This window comes from Diabrotica virgifera, chromosome 2 (assembly GCF_917563875.1).
Source record: "Diabrotica virgifera virgifera chromosome 2, PGI_DIABVI_V3a".
Classification (NCBI taxonomy): domain Eukaryota; kingdom Metazoa; phylum Arthropoda; class Insecta; order Coleoptera; family Chrysomelidae; genus Diabrotica; species Diabrotica virgifera.
This window is the reverse complement of record NC_065444.1, coordinates 80,775,105-80,799,978: the sequence shown is the minus strand read 5'-3', so window position 1 is coordinate 80,799,978 and position 24,874 is coordinate 80,775,105. Positions and strand designations below refer to the sequence as shown.

Here is a 24,874-nt window from a genome sequence, read left to right as displayed (position 1 = left end):
AAATGGGTCAAACATTTTTTAAACGTTTTTTTTTGTTTTTTTTTTTCCTAAAATTTTTTTTTGCATGGAACAAAGTTTTTTTAGGTTTTTTTGGATCATTCCAAACAGAAAAGGTATTTAGTGACTTTTCTCTAAAGTTGATAGTTTTTGACATATAAGCAATTAAAAATTGAAAAATTGAAAAATTGCGAAATCGGCCATTTTTAACCCTCAAAAACTATGTGAAAAACTGAAAATATGAATGTTGCCAAGGTAGGCAGGTATTCTTTAAACATCGATTGATGAAATCCCGAAGAGTTTTTGCAATATAATATTCAAAACTACTTTGTTTTTTAATTGCTAATCATGCGTGCGCGACACTATTTTACACCGTTGCATGTGTATACAGTATGGTGCAAATGAAAGGAATAAATTCGTTATTTCGTAAAACGGCGACTTTAAGGAAAAATCCCGAAACAGGTCGATTTTTATTTTTAAATTATGATATTGTGGCATATATGGTATACTAGTGACGTCATCCATCTGGGCGTGATGACGTAATCGATGATTTTTTTTAAATGAGAATAGGGGTCGTCTTCTTTTTCAAATATTTAAATTAAAAACATATTTGGACACCCTGTATAAATAATGATGTAAATGTTTATATTACTGAATAGAGAATTGAAGAATCTTTCAAATGAGCTAGCACACGACCCCTATTCTTATTTAAAAAAATCATTCATTACGTCATCACGCCCAGATGGATGACGTCACTAGTATACCCTATTCCACGAACATACGCCTGTTTTGGATTACTTCGACAACGAATATTTTACTGTGCAAAATAAGAAGAACGAAAGTAAATTGCAAATTACATTGTTGTTTATTGGAATAATTATTAGCGCCATTTACTTTCGTACTTCTTATGTTGCACAGTAAAATATTCGTTGTCGAAGTAATCCAAAACAGGCGTATGTTCGTGGAATGGCCCATATACCATATATGCCACAATATCATAACTTAAAAATAAAAATCGACCTGTTTCGGGATTTTTCCTTGAAGTCGCGGGTTTACGAAATAACGAATTTATTCCTTTCATTTGCACCATACTGTATACACATGCAACGGTGGAAAATAGTGTCGGGCACGCTTGATTAGCAATTAAAAAACAAAGGAGTTTTGAATGTTGTATTGTCTGAATATTTCATCAGTCGATGTTTAAATAATATCTACCTACCTTGGCAACATTCAAATTTTTAGTTTTTTACATAGTTTTTGAGGGTTAAAAATGGCCGATTTTGCAATTTTTCAATTTTTAATGGCTTATATGTCAAAAACTATCAACTTTAGAAATAAGTCACTAAATACCTTTTCTGTTTGGAATGATCCAAAAAACCTAAAAAAACTTTGTTCCATGCAAAAAAAAATTTTAGGAAAAAAAGCAAGAACTAAACGTTTCAAAAATTTTTGACACATTTTTGGTCCTGGCAACATGCAAATTTGTTAAAAGGGGTCCTTTTTAAGTAAAATTATGCAAAAAATCCGAATATGAATATTTTTCTTAGCGGATGCGTAGTGGCTTTTAAGGCAGTCAATGAGAGCAAGAACAGGTTATTACCTCCGAATTCTATCCTACTGCATGAATTTTAATGAAAGTTTAGGAATAGCCTGAAAATATCTCCTTATTCAAAGTCTACCCTATGCCGATGTGTGCTTTTGTCTTGGGGGCGGTACCCACCCCTTCTCGGGGGTGGAAAATTTTTTGGTTAAACAACTACGGAAGTTGCTAGAGAACCTAATTCTAAAATTCTAAGCAAAAACTGTTCTATAATTTTTTTTCGAAAGCTCAATACTTTTTGAATTATTCATGGTTGAAAATTTGCCATTTTCATTGAAATATAACACCTTTTTAAACGTTTTTTTGCGAATACCTTAAAAACAATGCATCTAACTAAAAAAATTATATAACACATTTTTGTAACTCATAAAAGATTAAACAGATTTGTTCCTTCCTCAATCTTCTAGTTATAACACAAAAAGAGATATGGTAGGTAAAAAGAGTTTGTTTTTTGGTGCATGCTCAAATCAGTGTATTCAACTTGAAATAACAGACAAACGGTCAATTTTAGGTGTATAATGCTACCAATACCTTTTATTGTGCTTGAAAAGTCCTTTCAAATATGCAATATTAAATGCCGATTACATTCAAACTAAGCGAGATATGCTGCAAAAAATTGATGACTAACGAATTTTAAGAAAAAAATTGAGAAGTATATTTAACGCCTTATCCACAAGAATTTAAATGCATCGTTTTCCTTCTACAATACATTTTACTACAGTGTTATTTTTATGTTCAAAAAGTTGAGCTTGTTTAAAATGAATGTTTTTGAAAAAAATAAGATCAAATTATAGAGCGCATATTTAAATTTCCTTAAAAATCTTCCTATTTCTCCATATAACTTGAAAATGATAAGAGATACTGTTATAAAAAATAAAATCAAAATGTTTATCTAGAAGAAACCTGCATTTTTGAATGGCATCTTTTTTTTTTGGCATCTCTTATCATTTTCGAGTTACATGGAGGAATAGGAAAATTTTTAAGAAAATTTAAAAATGCGCTCAATAATTTGATCTAATTTTTTTCGAAAACCATTCATTTTAAACCCGCCCAACTTTTTGAATATAAAAAGAATAAAATAAAAATGTATACCATTTTTATCCAGTTGCAATGCGAAGGCAAAACAATCTTACTTTCCAATTAGAATACGGAGTGCAGTCCAGTCCCTTGAATCGCGATTTTCGGCTCTTATTGGAGCCTTCATCGGAAAGAACGTAGGCACTGTTCTCCATATTTTAACTGATTCGCATCGAGAGCTTTTCCCACCCATTGCAACCGAAGTGATGATAGTAGGTGGCTAGCGCCATCTGGCATTGAAAAGAATACTATAGTAAAATGTATTGTAGAAGGAAATCGATGCATTTAAATTATTTTGGATGAGGGGCTAAATATTCATCAAATAGTTATCAAATACGTTGTCAAATAGTAATATTAAATATTCGTTAAATAGTCATCAAATTTTTTACAGTTATCTCGTATAGTTTGAATGTAATAGAAATTTAATATTGCTTAATTTATAGGTTTTTTCAAGCACAACAAAAGTTATTGGTAGCATTATACACCTAAAATTGACCGTTTCTCTGTTATTTCAAGTTAAATACACTGATTTGAGCATGCACCAAGAAAACAAGTTTTTTTCACTTACCATATCTCTTTTTGTGTTATAAGTAGAAGATTCATAAAGGAAATAATCTCTTTGTTATCTTATAGCCTATAAAAATATTTTATATAGTTTTTTTAGTTAGATGCATATTTTGTAAGGTATTCGCAAAAAACCGTTTGAAAAGGTGTTATGTTTCAATGAAAATGGCCAATTTTCAACCAGGAATAACTCAAAAAGTATTGAGTTTTCAAAAAAAAATTATAGAACAGTTTTTGCTTAGTATTAGGTTCTCTAGCAACTTCCGTAATTATTTAAGCAAAAAATTTTCCATCCCCGAGAATGGGTGGGAACCGCCCCAAGACAAAAGCACACATCGGCATAGGGTAGACTTTATTTCTTGGGCTATTCAATACTTACTGTGAAAATATCACGTAAATCGATATAGTAGGATGGAATTCGGAGCCACATACCCTCATTGACTGCCCTATTTCTGGACTGTAAACCTTTTTTGTTAGTTTATGTACATGTTAAAGTAAAACGTTCTACTCGCAGAGTTAGCCGCTAAATGTTTATTAATTGTTTAAGCAATAACAATTGTTTTGTATAAATAATTTTGAAAATATCTTTGAATTCATGATTCTCCTTTGATCAAATATGTTTATATTTTATTTTTGATTATATGCCGAATCTGGATATGGCATTACAATTTGACAATTCAAAAAAAATTTTTTGAGTTCTTATACAGTATATCTGCGTAACTAGGAACCATATGGGAAAAAATTTTATTACCAATTTTACAAAAAAAAAATATTTATAAAATGCTCCGCATAGTCTAAAATCTAAAACTCTACCATCAGATATCAAATTTTATCAATTTTATATGAGATATGTGAAAAATATGAATTTCGTTAAAGAGCAAAGTACCTAATATTTCAGAATATCAAAAATTGTTATTATGAAAAGTTGTTTGGAATTAAAAACTATGTTTTAATATGAAGGGTGCAGAGGGAAAACATGATAAGCGCCATTTTGTTAACTTTAGAGGAGAGCGAAAAAACGCTTCAAAACGTAGTAATATGAAAACTGCTATACTAATATGTTTTAAATATGGTTTCTATGCTTACTAATGATAATAGGATATAAAATAAATGCTAAACTTTGGAAACCAAAAATATTAGTGCATAGTTCTCTAACTATGAAAATTGATCTAAATGATGATGATGAAATAGTTATTTTCCTAACTAGTGCGGAAAGTGATACTTTCACGTACGAGACTGCCGTTGACCCGAACGACGCGATAGCGAAGTTCGGGCAAGCAGTCGAGTGCGGGGAAGAAACTTTCCGCATGAGTTAGGAACAATATTTTTTTCTAGGGCCGTACGTTTGGAAAAAGCCACAGAAAATAGAGTTATATCAATTTTTATTTAGGAGTGAAAATACACAAATTAATTCTTTCACAATGTTGTCAAAACTAAACTTTCAATATAATGGGTAACCACGACGACGATATTGGTTTTCATGACGACGATTCAAAACCGTTGTAATTGTCTACTGATCTGACTTTTAAATATTATGTCAAAATAATTTTATTTTATCGAATTATCAGTAGTAATCGCACAAGAGCTCTAAAATTATCTAATTTTTCCCGAGTGACACTTTGACAGTTTTAATTTCACGACCCTAAGGGGAGTGAAATTATGTCAAAGTGTAACGAGGGCAAAAATTCGATAATAATTTTAGAGATCGAGTGCAATTTGTTGCGATTATTTCATGAATAAAACTGTTCAAAACCAAAATTTTATTGTAATTTATTTATGTAAGTACAAATTAGTACAATTAAACACACAGTTGTTATAAATATTTCACGGTTGAAACTCATCACTTTTATAATTTTTAAAACAATAATTGTCATTAATGTCACTGAATGTATTTTTTCGTAGCAACGAAGGGTATCTGACGTAATATACTTGACGACGGGATATTATCAAACATTATCAGTTTAATTTTTATTTCTGTAGCTTTCTATTGGTCAGAATCTCCTATGAATGAAATAATCCTCTAATTTCATTAAAACATGAACACAATAAGATAAATTTGAAATAAATTAATAAATAATATCTAAATATTAGTTTATTGCATGTATTATAATATATCATAATGCCATATTACAAGGTATTTTACTTTTTTACTTTCACGCACGCCGTGCGGGAAAGTGCAACTTTCGGAAATGAAATGCGTGCGGGAAAGTGGCTTTTTTAGCACGGCCGCAGAAAAATGATATTCCTATATTTAAAGTGAATGTGTAACAAACTCAAACTATTATTTTCAAAATACACTTAAATATAAAATAATTATTTGTGGGGTAGTTGCGAAAAATACTGATGTATGAAAACATGGATAAAACATGAACGTTAACATTGACGCAATCAAATGGACTTGTCAAGTTATGTCCCTAGACGGCAGGTGTATATCAAGTTCTTCCACTGTATACATATTTTTAATAGGCAATATCGTGGTATGTAATAACTTATTTTCCAGCACAGTAAAACATCAAAATTAATAAAATGTCGCTTGTCATGTTTATCCCCTGGACCCTTAAATGCAATTACCTCCTTCTATAATTGAAAAAAAAAATGCAAATTTTTCTCAAATTACGGATACCCAACATCATTTTATTACAATTATTATGATAACTATTTTATTATCAATTTTACGAAAAGAAGTCATTCATCATAAAATGCCCTGCCTGGTCTCAAATATAATATGCAACCATCAGATATCAAACTTTTTCAATTTTATAGGATGTTTGTAAAAAAATATGAATTTCGCTTAACAGAAGTATGTATGTACATACTTTTATAGTTCACAATATGGCAATCAGAAGGATGTAATTGCATATTAAAACATAGTTTTAATTCCAAATAACTTTTCTTAATAACAATTTTCGATATTGTGAAATATAAAGGTATTTTGCTCTTGAGCAAAATTCATATTTTTTGACATACATACCTCGTATAAAATTAATAAAATTTGATATCTGATGGTTGCATCTTAGATTATATACGATGCAAAGCATTTTATAGAGAATAACTTTTTTTCGTAAAACTCATAATAGTTTTTTACGAAACAGTTCGTGAAGAATGCTTTTTGCGAACGCATGCAATGTTTAGAGCACTAGCGACAACGGAGCGAGTGCTATACATCGCGTAAGTTCGCAAAAAGTACTTCACGCACAGTTTTATACAATATTTTATCTATAATGAAAAAATAAAAAAAACTGTAACTCTTCGTCACTGGAATTTATTTCTATTCTACAATTTTTAGAACTTTGACATTTAAAACTTCTTTCAGACCACACAACTGTCAAAACTGTTGTCGTAATTTATTGCTCATTATATCATCACCATGACAACGCAAAAGCTAAGGATATTTGATTTTCCCATTTAAAATACATTGTTACTTCACGCACACTTTAAACACTTCACGTACTGCTATCTGTAATGACAGTTTTCACAAACTAAATACTTATACATAATATGACAGAGTAGATAAAGAAGTTATCAAAAGGTTCCAAGTTACGCAGACATACTGTATAAGAGCTCAAAAATTTTTTTTTACATTTATTATTTTCTAAGCTTGTTATTAAATGCATTTTAGGTTTGTAGAAAAGTTTGTAAAAGTTGTATAGAAAAAAGTTTTGATGACTTTGTACAAACATTTCTTTTAACTGGTATTTTCGGTTTTGTATTACATTTTTTTATCTTTCTTAATTTGCTCAAAAAGAAGTTGTTTATTTCACAACTAAAGTAAAATAATTTAGTGCATTTTAAAGACTACATCTTAAGCTTTAAAAAAACACCGAGAAAATTGTAATATATCTGTTTAAACTTAAGAAATACCCTCTTAAAATGGTAGTAATTCTGTAAAACTACGAAGTTTTCAAATAATACAGTTTTTGAGACGTCGTATCATTTGAATTAAATTTTTTGAGATTTTTGTTTTAATAAAACATCATCTAGTAAGATGTTTGAAAGGTAAGCTGTGCAAATTTTTGATATAAAGAAGTAAAATTGTATTAGTTACACATTTTTAAATAATCTTTAAACAAAGTTCATGTAAGTCTCAATTTCCGCCCACACCGTACTTATACCCATATATTTTATCTCTTTTTATTATAACTATAGGATAGATTTGTTATTCTTCTTTCATTTCTTTCATTCTTTCATATAATATATTTGTTATGCATTATGAGTTGTTATGCGTTATGTATTGTTAATTTTTAATATTTGTTATGCGTTTTTGTATTGTTAATGTTTAATATTTGAATAATGTAATCCCTGAGCACAACCTCTGGTTCTTCAGGGAATTTCTTCTTTTGGTTTATTTATTATTTATTTATATGTGAAAATATTTAACTTAAAATTAATTTGTAATTATGTTAGTATTGAATTATTCTATTATAATATTGTTATATATGAGAGCATAATGAGAAGTAAATAAACATTATTATTATTATTATTTCCAATTTGTAAAATTTAATTTGATCAATTATTTAAACAAATATGATCGCGAGTTCAATGCTTTTTCCCCATCCAAAAAGAAGTGATATACCTACATTATATACCCATTGGGTGCATCCTATACTGTTTATATATACATAAACATAATACATAAACGTACAGAATTTATTTCGGCGAAGTGATGACAGTCACGAATTCAATGCTTTTTCTCCATCCAGAAAGTGCACAAAATCGCTACAGAAGTTTTCACTTCAAAAATACTTTAAACACTAATCACTTATAATGATTGGAGTATGCGCTTGCTTCGCAAGCTCCTTCGGTACATACTCTATCCATCCTACAACCATTATAACTTCGTTCGAACTAATACATACGCACTTCAACCTATAATATATAAATTACTAATATCTCGTCGTAGCGATGACGGTTGCGAATTCAATGCTTTTTCTCAATCCACAAAGAAGTTCTATACCTGTATTATACACGCGTTGCGTGCGTCATATACTATTTATATATACATACACCTAATATGTAGGTACCATAAACGCGAAAATTTCAAACCAATAAACCTGTTGCCACATCCGTACTAGCTTACCAAAATAATTACTAATAGGCTATCAAATAAATTCGATAGTTACCAGCCTGTTGACATAGTACCATAGAACACCTAGAGACAATAACGACACATCGAAAAGTGCAACGAATACAATGAACCTCTTCATTTGGCATTTGTGAATTACAATAAGGCATTCGATTACATAGAAATCTGGGCAGTATCAGAAGGAACGAATAATTCTAGATGTAGAATACTCCTCAAATACACAAAATATACGACAATGCAACTATGCAAGTAAATGTATTAGAAGGTCTAACAACAAGCAAAATAAGAACGGAGAGAGAAGTTAGAGGACAAAAACAAATAAAACAAAAGTGATGACAAATCAATATATCACAATCGAGTTAGATGGAAGTGATATCGAAAGTGTCGAAAAGTATATATACCTAGGTCACACGATCAAACTAGGCAAACAGAATCAAACGGCAGAAATAACTAGAAGAATCCGAATGACTTGGGCAGCAGTAGCAAGACGTTGTGTTGAAAAACAAAAAGATACCAATAAATCTAAAGAAAAGGGTATTCAACAGTTGTATTCTACCAATTATGACCTATAAAATGGAGAAGATGACACTTACAGAGGTATCAGCCAATATATTGAGAACGACACAGAGGGCGATCAAACGAACTACTATGTTAGGGGTATCTCTGAGGGAACATAAAATGAGGACGTGCGAAGCAGGACGAAAGTGGAATATGTAATTGGAAGAATTGAAATGCAAATGAAATGGACCTGGGCAGGACACGTGGCACGACAAAACATCGAAACGTGGACGAGAGACATTGTACATTGGAGAACACGCGAGCACAGTCGTAGTAGAGGAAGCCCACAAAAGCGATGTCTAGACGACATCAAAGCAAAAATGGGGAGAAACAGGCACCAAATAGCACAAAACAGAGAAGAAAGGAGAACTCATGGAGAGGTCTTTGTCCAGGAGTGGATGCAAACAGGCTAAAGGAAAAGATAATATATATACATACAAAATTTATTTCGACTAAACGATGACGGTCGCAAAATCAACTCTTTATCCCCATAAAAAATAGGTGGTGTACCAATATTATATACAGGTTGCGTGCCTTCTACACTATTTATATATACATACACAAAATATACTGGGTTGGGATAAAGTATGGAACCAAGCAAATATTTTTGAAACGAAAAAACAATATTTATGAAACTTTGCATGCAAGTACAGTGACACAAAAGGCATTTGTTGCCATATTTTTTGTTACTATTCCACTTCCGGTTTCACCGGAACTACCCCTAACTTATTTAATTTAAATGGGACACCCTATATATTTTGGCGGATTTTAAAAAGAGTTGTTATTTTTAATTCATACATACCAAATTTGGTAGAGAAAATTTGTTAAAAGTGTCTGTAGATAATTTTTTGTATTAATACAACATAATAGGAAATAAACGAGTACCATCTATACTGTAGACTAAAATTGTTGTTTACATGCACTGCGTGACTTATTTGAATTTAGTATAGTAGGTAAAACTGTTACTGAACTAATTGACAGAAATAAGTTGTATTAAAAATAGTTATTGGAAAAGATCCTATTGAAATATTAATGATAATAGGTTATGGTGAATTTTCATTTTTTGGAAGTGAATTTTCCAAATCAATGGATTGGACGTAGAGGATTCATAGAGTGGCCCGCTCGTTCTCCCGACCTCAATCCGTTAGATTTTTTTTCTTTGGGTTATCTAAAATTACGTGTTTACGTGAGGCGACCAACATGCTTGCAGGATTTGAGACAAAGAATAATAATTGATAAATGTGAACTTATACGTGGAGAAATCTTGCAAAAAGTGACTCACGAATTTATTTATAGGCTTCCACGTTGTCAGGAGTTGAACAGCAAACATTTTCAACATTTGAAATTATTTTTTTTTATTTTTAATATCATTGGTCTACTAACGTAAATAAATTAACCTATTTTTTAACTGTAAAGAGATTTATTTCTTGTTTTAATAGTTTTTTCTTCCAAACTTGGCATGTATGAATTAAAAATAACAAGTTCTTTTAAAATCTGCAAAAATATACAGGGTGTCCCATTTAAAGTAAATAAGTTAAGGGTATTTCCGGTGAAACCGAAGTGGAGTAGTAACAAAAAAGATGGCATCAGATGCCTTTTGCGTCACTGTACTTGCATGCAAAGTTTCATAAATATTGTTCTTTTCGTTTCAAAGATATTTGCTTGGTTCCATACTTTATCCCAACTCTGTATGTATACGTACAAAATTTATTTCCCCGAAGTGATGACGGTCGCAATGGCGGTCGCAAATTCAATGCTTTTTTCCCATCTAAAAAGTGCACAACGTACTTAAAGTTTATACTTCAATAATATTACTATTATTATTATACGTTCATTATAATAATATACCTACCTACTAAATTTATTTCGTCGAAGCGATGACGGTCGCTATGACAGTCGCGAAATCAATCCTTTTTCCCCATCCTAAAATATTTATTTTAAATTTAAATACTTCTCCATATTTATATATACATACACATAATAAATATACGTACAAAATTTATTTCGCCGAAGAGATGACGGTCGCGATGATGGTCGCCAAAAAAATCCTTTTTCCCCATCCAAAAATAGGTTTAACATTTATACTAAATTTAAATATTTCTATACAATTTATATAGGTATACATACACATAATATGCATACGCACAAAATTTATTTCGCCGAAGAAATGACGGTCGCGATGACGGTCGCCAAATAAAACCTTTTTCCCATCTTAAAATAGGTTTTACATTTATTTTAAGTTTAAATACTTCTATACAATTTATATATACATACACATAATATATATACGTACAAATTTATTTAGCCGAAGAGATGACGGTCGCGATGACGGTCGCGAAATAAATCCTTTTTCCCCATCTTAAAATATGGTTTAAATTTATTTTAAGTTTAAATCTCACTACACAATTTATATATACATACACATAATATAGCATAAGCGATGACTGTCGCAATCGATGACGGTCGCGAATTCAATGCTTTTCCCCTATCCAAAAAGTGCACAACGTCCCTAAAGAAGTTTTCACTTCAAAAATTATAGAAATTATAGATTTAATTTTAGAAAGATCTATATTTTAAGGTTTTTTGTGTAAAATTTTCTGAATTTTTCAATGGTCAAATAAATTTTTTTAGGATTTATATTTTCGTAGGTATTTAAGAAACACCTAATTTCGCAGTTCTTTTATTTAATAAAAAATAAAGCATCCACTCGTGGAGTAGAACTTTTTGATATGTTGTTTATTAAACATTTCTTAATGATATTTCAAAAAGTTCTATCTTATTTGATTTTTTCCGTAAGCAAAAACCCTATTGACTCCCCTAACAGTTTCATTCAGGTAATCCCTTGTAGAACCATTTTTAAATAATATATGTCATTAATTTTAAAAACAATGCCAATGGACTTTTAGAAAAAAAAAACACGTTTTTATAATATGGTCTGGTTTAGTCTAGTCCATAATACTTTATCGAGGACGGATGTATATAAAACACTTATCACTACTAAATAATAATTACTGTTCAACTACTATAAATTTTCCTGATTATGCCTTAATGGAGTTGAAGTGATAAAAATAAATCTAGTGTTTTGATACCAAACAGATATTTAAATCAAGCTGATTACAGAATAAATAAAATTGTGACAAAATAATGATTCCTAACAATGAACCTGGAGCAACGGCCCAAGAGAACAATGGAACAAACATCCAGACGATGGTAAATCGAATACAAGCAAGTATAAATACCACAAAAGTGCATAATAATTAATTAATCTATATGAATAATATAAAGCTGAAATCAATTATCATTTTGACAAATGCTTCCTCGTATTCTTCTTACATTAGTCCGTACTTTAAGGTGAATGACCAATTTTGGTGAATGATCTTTATTTTTATTAGTCTGGGCTGATTTATCGGAGAATAGGCCATTTTTGGGAAAAGTTATTTACCAGCAATTTTATTGCTGGAATCGAATTATAAGATCCTATATATTAATAATATAGGTATGCAAAGTCCTCAGATAGTGTGCTACTTTTTTTATAAACAAAATGGCGCACGAAAATCGTGTTTTTTTCAATTATTGCTCTATAACTCCAAAGATTTTAACTTTACACCAAAAACACCCAAATAAAAATTCACCGTGATTAAATTCTGCATAGAGACGCGTTTTTCCCGATCTGCTCCGACGAAAATTTTCCTCGAAAAATGCGGGTTTTCCCAACAAAATTTTTAATTTTCAAATAAAGTTTTAGATAAGTAATTATCTGCCAATAATTAAATAATTTGGTGACTTAAAAGCCTTATTGGTTTAGATTATAGTTCCAGAAGCTGATGAAAATGAAACGAATATTTTAGCAACAATTCAATTGTTAATTAATAATTTACGGTCGCAATAATAACCAAAATAATTATGATACACTGATCAAGCTTTGAAATCTTATAAAGATGAGATGCCTATTTAACATTTTGTCGACAAAATATGAATTTTTTATTTTTTTGCATAATCTTTAAATGTTAAAAAAATAGTTATAAACAAATTAACGCTTCTCAGAAAGTTTTTATTATATTATAATTAAAAAAAATGCTAAAATGCGCATTTCAAATATCTTGAAAATGAATGCTTTAAAACATTTTTGCAGCCATTTGTAAAAAAGTTATGAAACAGCAAAGTAAACATACGATTACTACTGTGTTTATAATTTTTTTTAATTCTTTCAAAGCGTAGAAGTGAGTTTAAGGTACAAGCTAATTATTTACAAAAAAATATCGATTATAAGTTTAATGGTTATATTTTAATTAAAGATTATAAATATATTTTTTTGTAATTTACACGCGCGAAAGTAGAGTAACACAGTACTGTAGCTAAAATTTTCACTCGGAGCGACGGCCGGCCGCGTGATGTACACTTTTAATAAATAATGTTATGCTGCGTGTCAGTCGCTTCGAGTGAACATTTTAGCTCCGACTCTGTATCAGGCCTACGTTTGCGCTAAAAATTACAAAACAAAGTATTTTTAATCTTTGATTATAACCATTGCACTAATTTTTGACATTCTTTGTGAGTAATTAGGTTGTACCATAGACTCACTTTTAAGCTTTGAAACAATTAAAACAAATTATAAACAACGGAGAATTCGTATATTTACTTTGCTGTTTCATAACTTTTTTGCAAATGGTTGGAAAATTTTTTTAAAGCATTCATTTTCAAGACCTATGAAATATGCATTTTAAGTATTTTTTAAAATTAGAATATAATAAACAATTTCTGAGAAATGTTGATTTGTTTATAACAATTTTTTTTAACCATTTAAAGATTATGCAAAAAAATGAAAAATTTATATTTTGTCGACAAAATATTAAATAGGCATCACACCTTTATAATTTTTCTAAGTTTGATCAATGTCTCATGATTATTTTGGTTGTTATTGCGACTGTAAATTGTTAATTAACAATTGAATTGTTGCTAAAATATTCGTTTCATTTTCACCGGCTTCTGAATTTATAATCTATAACAAGAAAGCTTTTATTTCACCAAGCTATATAATTATTGATAAATAATTACTGGCCCCTTAAAATTTATTTGAAAATTCGAGATTTTGTTGGGAAAACCCACATTTTCCGAGGAAAATTTTCGTCGGAGCAAATCGGGAAAAACATGCAGATACAGAGTCAAATTCGGGTGAATTTTTGTTTGAGTGTTTTTGGTGTAAAGTTAAAATCTTCGGAGTTATAGAGCAATAATTGAAAAAAATACGATTTGTCGGCGCCATTTTGTTTATAAAAAAAGTAGCACACTATAAGCGGACTTTGCATACCTATATTAATAATATATGGGATCTTATAATTCGATTCCAGCAATAAAATTGCTAGTAAATAACCTTTCTTTGTACTTTACTAATTAGACCAGCGTATTATAACTATTTTTTTTTTCAAAATTTAAAGATTATGCCAAAAAAAGAAAAATTTATATTTTGTCGATAAAATATTAAATAAGCATCTCATCTTTATAATCTTTATAAGTTTGATCAATGTATCATGATTATTTTGGTTATTATTGCGATCGTAATTTGTTAATTAACAATTGAATTGTTGCTAAAATATTCGTTTAATTTTCACCGGCTTCTGGAATTACAATCTATACCAAGAAAGCTTTGGTGTCACTAAGTTATTTAATTATTGATTAATAATTACTTACCTAAAACTTTATTTGAAAATTAGAGTTTTTTTAGGAATACCCGCATTTTCCGAGGAAAATTTTCGTTGGAGTAAATCGTGAAAAACATATCTCTATGCAGAATTTAATTGAGGTGAATTTTTATTTGAGTGTTTTTGTTGTAAAGTTAAAATCTTCGGAGTTATAGAGCAATAATTGAAAAAAATACGATTTGTCGGCGCCATTTTGTTTATAAAAAAAGTAGCACACTATCTGCGGACTTTGCATACTTATATTATTAATATATAGGATCTTATAATTTGATTCCAGCAATAAAATTGCTGGTAAATAACTTTTCCATGAATTTTGCTAATTAGCCCAGAGTATATCTAGATTTGGTGGAACATGTTCAAAAATCAAATTTTATGCAAAAATTCCAAAAATCAATTTTGATGATTTTTAAAGTTTACCTCGCTGTATCTTTGGTCGCTGTAAATATTTCCTTATATTCCCTGATAACAATAAGATTCGTCCAGAATATTTAAACAAATCAAAAGAGAAGTTGTTAATTTTTAAACATCTTGTCGTCAGATTTGATTAGTTTCATGTTTACTTAAAAAAGTTGAGTGACAAACTTTTTAATTTATAATTCTAACCAACACAGCAATAAAACATAGTTCATGAAGAAGTTTTCTGGAAAATTTTAAGTCCAAATATGCGATAGGAAAAAAGTTACGTGACTTTATAGACGAGCGACACACTCCAAAAAATGCTTATTTTACGAGATACTAACCACGGTGTGGTAAATGACTAATTTTGATCATTTTTATGTATTCGTTTTTGATGGTGGTAAACGGTGTTTTGATGGTGTTTTGATTGGTAAACGAAAATTAGGTTTATTTTGAATTTTACGTGGGGGAACATTGCCAAAATCGCAATATTACCCTAAAAATAAAATAAAATAAATCACGTTTTTTGCGTTTAACCCGTAAAAGCTGTTTTGTTTTAACATTTTTTCTGAAATTTTTATAGTATATATTTCTTACCTTTCTGAAGAACTAATGGAGACTGTTTAAATCTTTCTGTCTAATTATAATAAAAGCTATGAATTGTTTAAAATAAAAGGTGCAGATTGCAAAGAGTTTAAGCGCAAAAGTTGAGTGACACAATTTGAAATTTAGCTTTTTAATCAAGATTATGTTAAAATATAGAACACAAAGAACAAAATTTTTTTTAGAAAAAATGGTGCAACTTTTAATTTTAAGACAAATGCGATTTAATTTTTTTAATTTTAGGGTAAAATTGTGATTTTAATATTGTTCCTCCATCTAAAATTCAAAATAAACCTCAGTTTCATTTTCAACAAAAACATAAAGTAAGATTAAAATTAGCCATTCACCACATCATGGTCAGTATCTCGAGAAATAAGCGGATTTTTTTGGGAGAGTGCAACTTGTGTATTTATAAAGTCATATAACTTTTTTTCTGTTGCATATTTTGACTTGGAATTTTCCAGAAAACTTCTTCATAACTGTATGACTTCTTCATAACATGTTTTAATGATGTTTTGATTAAAATTATAAACTAAAAAGTTTGTCACCCAACTTTTTTAAGTAAACATGAAACTAACAAAATCTGACGACAAATTGTTTAAAAATTAACAACTTCTCTTTTAATTTGTCTAAAAATCTGGGACAAATGTCATTCTTATCAAAATTCTTCAAAGATGACACAGTAAAATTTTCAAAATGAAATGTTTACAGCGACCGATGTAAATATGAAAAAGCATCAAAATTGATTTTTCGCATTTTTGCACAAAATTTGATTTTTGAACATTTTATATAAAAATCAATTCCAATACCAATCTTAGATATAAAAATCAATTGCTGTTCGTATGTCTCGCTAAAACTCGAGAATGGCTAGTACTCCGGTCAACTTACGCATCCGAGGCTACAAAAATTACCATCAAGCTGAAAATTGGCAGGATTGTTAAAAATGAACTAAAAAGTCCTCATAAATACGACCCCTGCTAAAAATTTTACGCGGGGTCAAAGGTCACCAAATATAGTTTTTAGCGATTTTCAGCGAAACGGTAAGTTTTATCGTAAAGTTAGTTCTAACAAAAAATGTAGATTAGATAATTATCTATAAAAAATGTCTTATTACTTTTTTTCCTGGGAGCCACCGTTTTTGAGATATAACGATTCAAAAAGTGGTAATCGACATAATATGCGCACACGTTTCCACACCACCTTTGAGGTAGTGTACTTAGCGCGTTTTTTTTAACGTGGTTTCCCCAGTAGGCCTATTCCACGGATCTGTTATGATTCTGTTTAATTTAAAGCTATTTAATAATTGATATTGGCAAGGGTTAAAAATGATAAAACTTTATATAAAGCGGTATAAATTAAAAAAAAAGGGAAATTTATCAAACTGGTTCATAATTTTCTAATACTTCTGCTTCCCTTGTTCTTCTTCTCATTGTTCTTCTTCCTCTTCTTCATCTTCTAGTTCTTCTTCTTCTTCTTCTTGTTCTTCTTCTTCTTCTTCTTGTTCATCCTGAGTTTTTTTCACGCTCTTCATTACATTCCTGGCCGCAAAATAAGCATTGTTTTTTAAAAAAAAAGCTGGTTCACTTACACGTGCTTTAGTAAGAGGAGGACTTTTGGTCGATGTACTGGCTTCTTGTTTTTCATATTGTCTTTTTAATAGCTGCAGCAATAGAACACTTTCGAGTATAACTTTTACGACACCACATATATGGTCACAGATTTCTGCTGTTTAAGAAATTCTAAAAATCCATCAGCTCTTTCAGTACTTGCATTGACTAATGTTTTTATACCACGTTCAACGGTAACAATTTCACCTTCAGTTAAAATTTTAGCGCAAATTAAACAATATTCTGACATTTTTGTTATAACAATGAAATAACACGAAATATACGATAAAAAAAATATAGGTTTAACACGTATTTTCACTCCGGAGTAGTACTCAAGACTAATTAATTAATACCTCGAGGGTGTCATCTACCTGAAGGATTTCCCCACCCAGGAAAATTACGGTGTAATTTGCATAAGTATTTATTAGTACTTAGCAATAAACATTTTGCCTAGAAAGTCGTCTTTCATTATTATGTTCAAACCCTTCTGAGAAGAGAATAGATAGGGTGATTAGATTAGCTGACGAACGTATTTATTCCGACAAAACCCATCTTTGCAAATTGAACTAAGGCGCATAAATAAAAAGAATTATTATAAGTTAATACTTTGTCATTTGTTGTATTTTGTTGTGTATGTTTTTGGGATTAAGCCGTAAAATTCAAATAATTCTTATTATTTTTGCCTTACATTCACTTTGTAAAGATTTTTTTGTTGGCACTGTAATATAATACAGCTTATACATTGCATCCTTCGGTAGACCGCAAGCTGTATAGTAGAACCATTATCATATTTATAATCTTATATTATTATGTGTAATATAAGTTAAGTTGACCGTAGAATATTATGTTTACTTGTATTAGAGCTTCAGTGATGTATACACCTGGTGTACTAATACATATATTATGACGATTAGAAGTCTTTCAACTCTTTGAATCGTTGTATCTCAAAAACAGTGCCTCTTAGGAAAAAAATTATTAAGACATTTTTTATAGATAATTATTCAATCTACATTTTTTGTTAGAACTAATTTTACGATAAAACTTACCGTTTCGCTGAAAATCGCTAAAAACCATATTTGGTGACTTTTGACCCCGCGTAAATTTTTTAGCTGAGGTCGGATTTATGAGGACTTTTTAGATTTCATTTATGATGGTATTTTGAACAATCCTGCCAATTTTCAACTTGATGGTAATTATTGTAGCCTCACTCCTATTTTTGAGTCTAACTAGGCCGGTCTATAGACCGATTTGGCTAATTTTGATGTTGTAGAAGTTCAGGGAAGGTTTATACGGTTTTATAGTCATTTTAGTAGCCACCAAAATTTTTGCGTCTATAATATGTAATACCATAATATCAATTTGCTTAGTTATGTTATTTAGTTATGTGATATCCACGTTGCACCTCTCATTTTAAAAACTAATTACTCAGTCATTTGACAACCGATTTTAAAAAACTTTATATCGCTGGATAGGTGAATGACCGTTCTTTCAATTTACTGAAAAATATACTGGGTGTTCTATTAAAAAAAAGTCAACAAAGTTTTTTCAAAAATCCGCCATTTTTTTTTCGTAATTGAAAGCGATATAAAAACTCAATCCATTCAGACAAAACTTTTACTAAAGTATAACATTTCAGCGAAAACCGCATATTTCTATCTTAAGCCGTTTAGAAGTTGTAGGCAGTTGAAATGGGGGAAAATATAAGTGGACACCCGGTATATTATTTGTAATAAGAGTTTAAATATAATATATAATATCTGCTTACATTTTTAGAGGGCAGAGGATCTAATAGTAAACACTTTAAATGGACCAGTACGTGGGCGAATGGAGTATTCCATGAGAAAAACTGGAGTTCCATTTTACGCATTTCAGCAAATACCGTATGGAAAAGCTCCGGTTGGCGATTTAAGATTCAAGGTAAGATTTTGTTTATGGACTAATAAAGGTCGATTCGCATTTTAAGGAACGTCAACGTCCCGTCAAAATATTCTGTAGTGCATGGCTTCCCAAACTGTGCGTCGCGACGCCCTGGGGCGTCGCGGCATTATCCCAGGGGCGTCGCCTGTCAGCGCGGACTTTTAATACAGCAACTATATTTATTTGATTTTAAATGAGTATAAAATATAAAATATGTATTAATAATTAAATCAAATAAAAAATATAACAGTCGATAGACCCTTGAAATGCACAAAACTTTATTAATTCAGAGTTTATAATGCAGTTAGCATACCTCTGTGACATATTTAACAAATTGCAATTGGCAGATAAAATTACTGGGTTTCCGAAGAAGTTGTTTTTATGAAAGAAAAAATTAGAAAATCAAGAAATTGTCTGTTTCCCTGCTTTACAAGGTATTCTACAAGAAAAATCGATAGATATACTCTATCATTCTTTAAAAAATATGTTTACACAACACATGTTCATTGAGCGAACACTTTGATAAATAGTTCCCGAAGATCTGGAGCAATATGACTGTGTCAGAAACCCGTTTCAGTCATCCACACCATCGACACTTTCCACAACAGAGGAAGAAGAACAACTGACAGAATTGTCCTGTGATTCCAGCCGAAAGCTTCAATACGACAAGGACAAACTGTTTGAATTTTGGAGCTTAGTTTCTCATGAATATCATGCCATCAGCACTGCTGCATTAAAAGTTTTATTACCATTTGTGACTTCGTACTTGTGCGAAACGGGCTTTTCTGCAGTTGCAGTAATTAAAAACAAGTACAGGTCAAATATAAACGTAGAAAAAGAAATGAGAGTGGCAGTTTCCAAACTGGAGCCCCGGTTTCAAAAGCTGTGCTCAAAAAAGCAAGCACATCCCTCATATTAACCAGCCAGTTACATAAATAAATATTACTTTTTATTTTTGTGCCTATGTTTTGATTTCATTCTTAATTTCTACTAAATATTATAATAGTATGATAAAATTGATCCAAATAATGGCATAACCCAGACATCCAAAGTGAAAGTTATCCTCCAACACCAAATTGTTCTATATGGTCCACATATTGTTCAGAAAAAAGTCACACCATTTTGAGCGTCGGATTTGGGGGGAGAGGGGGGAGAAATCGGTAAATTCGTAGTTTTTTACGTTTTTCGTCAATATTTCTAGAACTATGAGGTTTAGCATATAATAGCATAACCTTCTATACAAAAATGTTCTACATTAAATTTGAACTAAAAAAGGTCCTATGCATAATCCTTCTAAAATGAACGGTTCCAAAGTTACGGAGGTACTATAGTGTAATTGGTCGAAAAAAACGCCTAACCCAGACATCCAAAGTAAAAGATTTCCTCCAACACCAAATTGTTCTATATGGTCCACATATTGTTAAGTAAAAAGTTACATCATTTTGAGAGTCCGGTTTGGGGGGCAGATGGGACAAAAATCGGTAAATTAGTAGTTTTTTTTACGATTTTCGTCAATAGCTCTAAAACTATGCTTTAGCGTAAACAATGTTCTATACAAAAATGTTCTACATAAAATTTAAAACAAAAAAGGTCATATACATAATTGTTATAAAATCAACGGTTCCTGTTATAAAATCAACGGTTCCAGAGTTACGGAGGGTGAAACGTGGAGGTTTTTGATACTTTTTATATTATTTGGAAGATTGATGATGATTTTGGGTGGTGAGGTTGACGTTTCTTCAAGGGCTTATCACTAACATACCATCGGCCACTGAAATAGCAAATTTTATTTACAAAAAAATTTCTTTCATCAGTAATGATATTATAAATTGCCCAAAAAATATAAAAAGTATCGAAAACCTTCACTTTTCACCCTCCGTAACTCTGGAACCGTTGATTTTATAACAATTATGTATAGAGCCTTTTTTGTTTTAAATTTTTTGTAGAAAATTTGAGTATAGAACATAATTTACGCTAAAGCATAGTTTTAGAAATATTGACGAAAAACATAAAACAACTACTAATTTAGCAACTTCTCCCCCGTCTCCCCCCCCCAAATCGGACGCTCAAATTGGTGTAACTTTTTACGGAACAATATGTAGACCATATAGAACAATTTTGTGTTGGAGGAAAACTTTTAGTTTGGATGTCTGGGTTAGGCATTTTTTTGGACAAATTATAATATACTATCTCCGTAACTTTTGAACCGTTCATTTTAGAAGGATTATTTAGAAGGGCCTTTTTATTTCAAATTTTATGTAGAATATTTTTGTATAGAAGGTTGTTCATGCTAAACTGCATAATTTTAGAAATATTGACGAAATACTTAAAAAAGCTACGAATTTACCAATTTCTCCCCCCTCTCCCCCCAAACCCGACGCTTAAAATGGTGTGACTTTTTTCTGAACATTATGTGGACCATATAGAACAATTTGGTGTTGGAGGATAACTTTCACTTTGGATGTCTGGGTTTGGGTCTAGTTATACCATACTATAAACGTTCAAATAGTGTTTTGTTATAGCTATAACTTGTTACTAGGCTAGTACTAAAATTAGTAAGTATTATTGGGAATTGGGTTGAAGGGCGTCGCAAAAAAATTGCAAAATCCCAAGGGCGTCACAGTACGAATAAGTTTGGGAAGCCCTGCTGTAGTGTATTTCAAGCCACGATGTTCTCATATTATGTCGTCACCGTCACGGAATGTCCCGCTCTCAGACCGTCAACGTTTACCTGAAACAATAGTTATAGTTTGACGTGACGGTCTGTGTTGTTCCTGTCCATTCCTGCACATTTCTAGTTTGCAAATGCGGAAAATACATCACCGGTCGTTAATTAATTGAATACTTGGCAAGATGATCTCTTCAGTTTGAATTTTGAAAAAAACATGGTAGGTACATAAAACTTATCCCGAAACATTCTGAAGTATTTATAAAAACAAATTTCGTCATCATCTAGTGCTTTAAACGATGTACGTTACCTACTCCTTACGCATTTTCAATGTCGGTAAAGTTAGCAGCACCATTTTATAAGACTGAATTCTGACTAAGACTATAATTTATTGCTAATTTATTACAGAAAGAAAAAATTTATTGCTGTAGCCGTTTCCGAGAAACAGTGGGTGCTGCTATCTTTACGGTAAAGCTAGCAGCACCCACCCTATATCTCGACAATGAAAAGGAGTACAGGGCCCATTTTAACAGCATATTTTATTGCTAATTAATTGCTCTTGATTGATATATTAACCAATCCCAAAAATCTACCCCGTCAACCCCTAGCGCAAAACTCACCCCCGAAAAAATGACGAAAATAGAAAATTCAACCCCAAGTAATTAATTATTAATTTATTGCTAATTTATTACGAAAAGAAAAAATTTATTGCTCTAGCCGTTTCCGAGAAACAGTGGGAACAGTGGGTACTGCTAGCTTTACGGTAAAGCTAGCAGCACCCAGCCTCTAGCTAGACAATGAAAAGGAGTACATGGCCCATTTTAACGGCATATTTTATTGCCAATTAACTGCTCTTGATTGATATATTAACCAATCCCGAAAATCTACCCCATCATCGCCTAGCGCAAAACTCACCCCCGAAAAAATGATGAAAATAGAAAATTCAACCCCAAGTAATTACCCCATCATCCCCTAGTACAATACTCACCCCCGAAAAAATGATGAAAATCGAAAATTCAACCCCAAGGAATTAATTGCTACTTTATTGCTAATTTATTACGAAAAAAATTTTTTATTTTGTAGCCGTTTCCGAGAAACAGTGGGTGCTGCTAGCTTTACGGTAAAGCTAGCAGCACCCACCCTTTATCTCGACAATGAAAAGGAGTACAGGGCCCATTTTAACGGCATATTTTATTGCTAATTAATTGCTGTTGATTGATATATTAACCAATTCCGAAAAACTACCCCATCATCCCCTAGCGCAATATTCACCCCGAAAAATGATAAAGATCGAAAATTTAACCCCAAGGAATTAATTGCTAATTTATTGCTAATTTATTACGAAAAGAAAAATTTATTGCTGTAACCGTTTCCGAGAAATGGTTTCACCCTATATCTCCACAATGAAAAGGAGTACAGGACCCATTTTAACAGCAAATTTTATTGCTAATTAATTGCTGTTGATTGATATATTAACCAATTTCGAAAAACTACCCCATCATTCCCTAGCGCAATATTCACCCCGAAAAATGATAAAGATCGAAAATTTAACCCCAAGGAATTAATTGCTAATTTATTGCTAATTTATTACGAAAAGAAAAATTTATTGCTGTAGCCGTTTCCGAGAAAAGGTTTCACCCTATATCTCGACAATGAAAAGAAGTACAGGGCCCACTTTAACGGCATATTCTATTGCTAATTAATTGCTCTTGATTGATATATTAACCAATCCCGAAAATCTACCCCATCATCCCCTAGCGCAAAACTCACCCCCAAAAAAATGACGAAAATAGAAAATTCAACTCCAAGTAATTAATTATTAATTTATTGCTAATTTATTACGAAAAGAACAAATTTATTACTGTAGCCGTTTCCGAGAAAGAGTGGGAGCTGCTAGCTTTACGGTAAAGCTAGCAGCACCCACCCTATATCTCGACAATGAAAAGGAGTACAGGGCCCATTTTAACGGCATATTTTATTGCTAATTAATTGCTCTTGATTGATATATTAAATAATCCCGAAAAACTACCCCATCATCCCCTAGCACAAAACTCACCCCCGAAAAAATGAATTGCTAATTTATTACGAAAATAAAAAATTTATTGCTGTAGCAGTTTCCGAGAAACAGTGGGTGCTGCTAGCTTTACGGTAAAACTAGCAGCACCCACCCTATATCTCGACAATGAAAAGGAGTACAGGGCCCATTTTAACGGCATATTTTATTGCTAATTAATTGCTGTTGTTTGATATATTAACCAATTCCGAAAAACTACCCCATCATCCCCTAGCGCAATATTCACCCCCGAAAAATGATGAAAATCAAAAATTTAACCCCAAGGAATTAATTGCTAATTTATTGCTAATTTACTACGGGACGAAAAAATGTATTGCTGTAGCCGTTTCCGAGAAATGGTAAAAGCTATATCTCGGCAAGGAAAAGGGGACAGGGCCCATCTTGGCGACATATTTTATTGCTAATTTTTTTTAATAATTCTGTCAAAATTCCGTCCTGTCAATTCTGTAAATATCCTGGACGCTACCGGAGAAGCCCCTGGAATGAAAATAATAAACAAAAACGAAAAGTGGTCAACGAAAACACCATGGTTTACACTAGAGGTTAAATAAAATTTTTACCAAAAAAAGAAAGCTTTCCTAAAATATATGTCAGAAAAACGAATGAATCATATAAAAACTATAAAAGAGTAAGAACTGAAACTCATCAATTGGTAATAAAAACAATAACAGATTACTGGGAAAGATTCACAAAAGGACTGGAGATGGATTTCTATTGACAACAGAAACAAGTAAGGCGCTTCATAAGACAATAAAGAAGCGAAATGAAAGAACTAGTTGAAATAGAACACTTAAATGAGGATCGATACATGGGTGGCCTTCCTACAGAAATGTTTAAAAAAGAAAACGAAAAATCTTTACCAGAAACGCCAAAAATATTATCAAATACCTAATGAACTCTTAAAATATGGTGGTGTACAAAAACTGCAACCTCTTATTTATAAAATAATCACCACGAACAGAATACAAGATGAATGGAGAAAAGCGATCATGCTGAGGTTCTTCAAGAAAGGAGATAAGAAAGACCCCAAT

General features: G+C 31.1%; 1 protein-coding gene across 1 annotated transcript in view; it reads left to right on the top strand.

Annotated features, from left to right (window-relative positions):
• Window positions 1–12,008: 12,008 nt before the first annotated feature.
• LOC114334564 (venom carboxylesterase-6) overlaps window positions 12,009–24,874 on the top strand; it is a 675,899-nt gene continuing 663,033 nt past the window's right edge. The window contains exons 1-2 of the mRNA XM_050643822.1: window positions 12,009–12,089; window positions 18,958–19,101. Coding sequence (XP_050499779.1) covers window positions 12,024–12,089; window positions 18,958–19,101 — 210 coding nt within the window. The 5' untranslated portion in view covers window positions 12,009–12,023. The remainder of the gene's footprint in view (window positions 12,090–18,957; window positions 19,102–24,874) is intronic.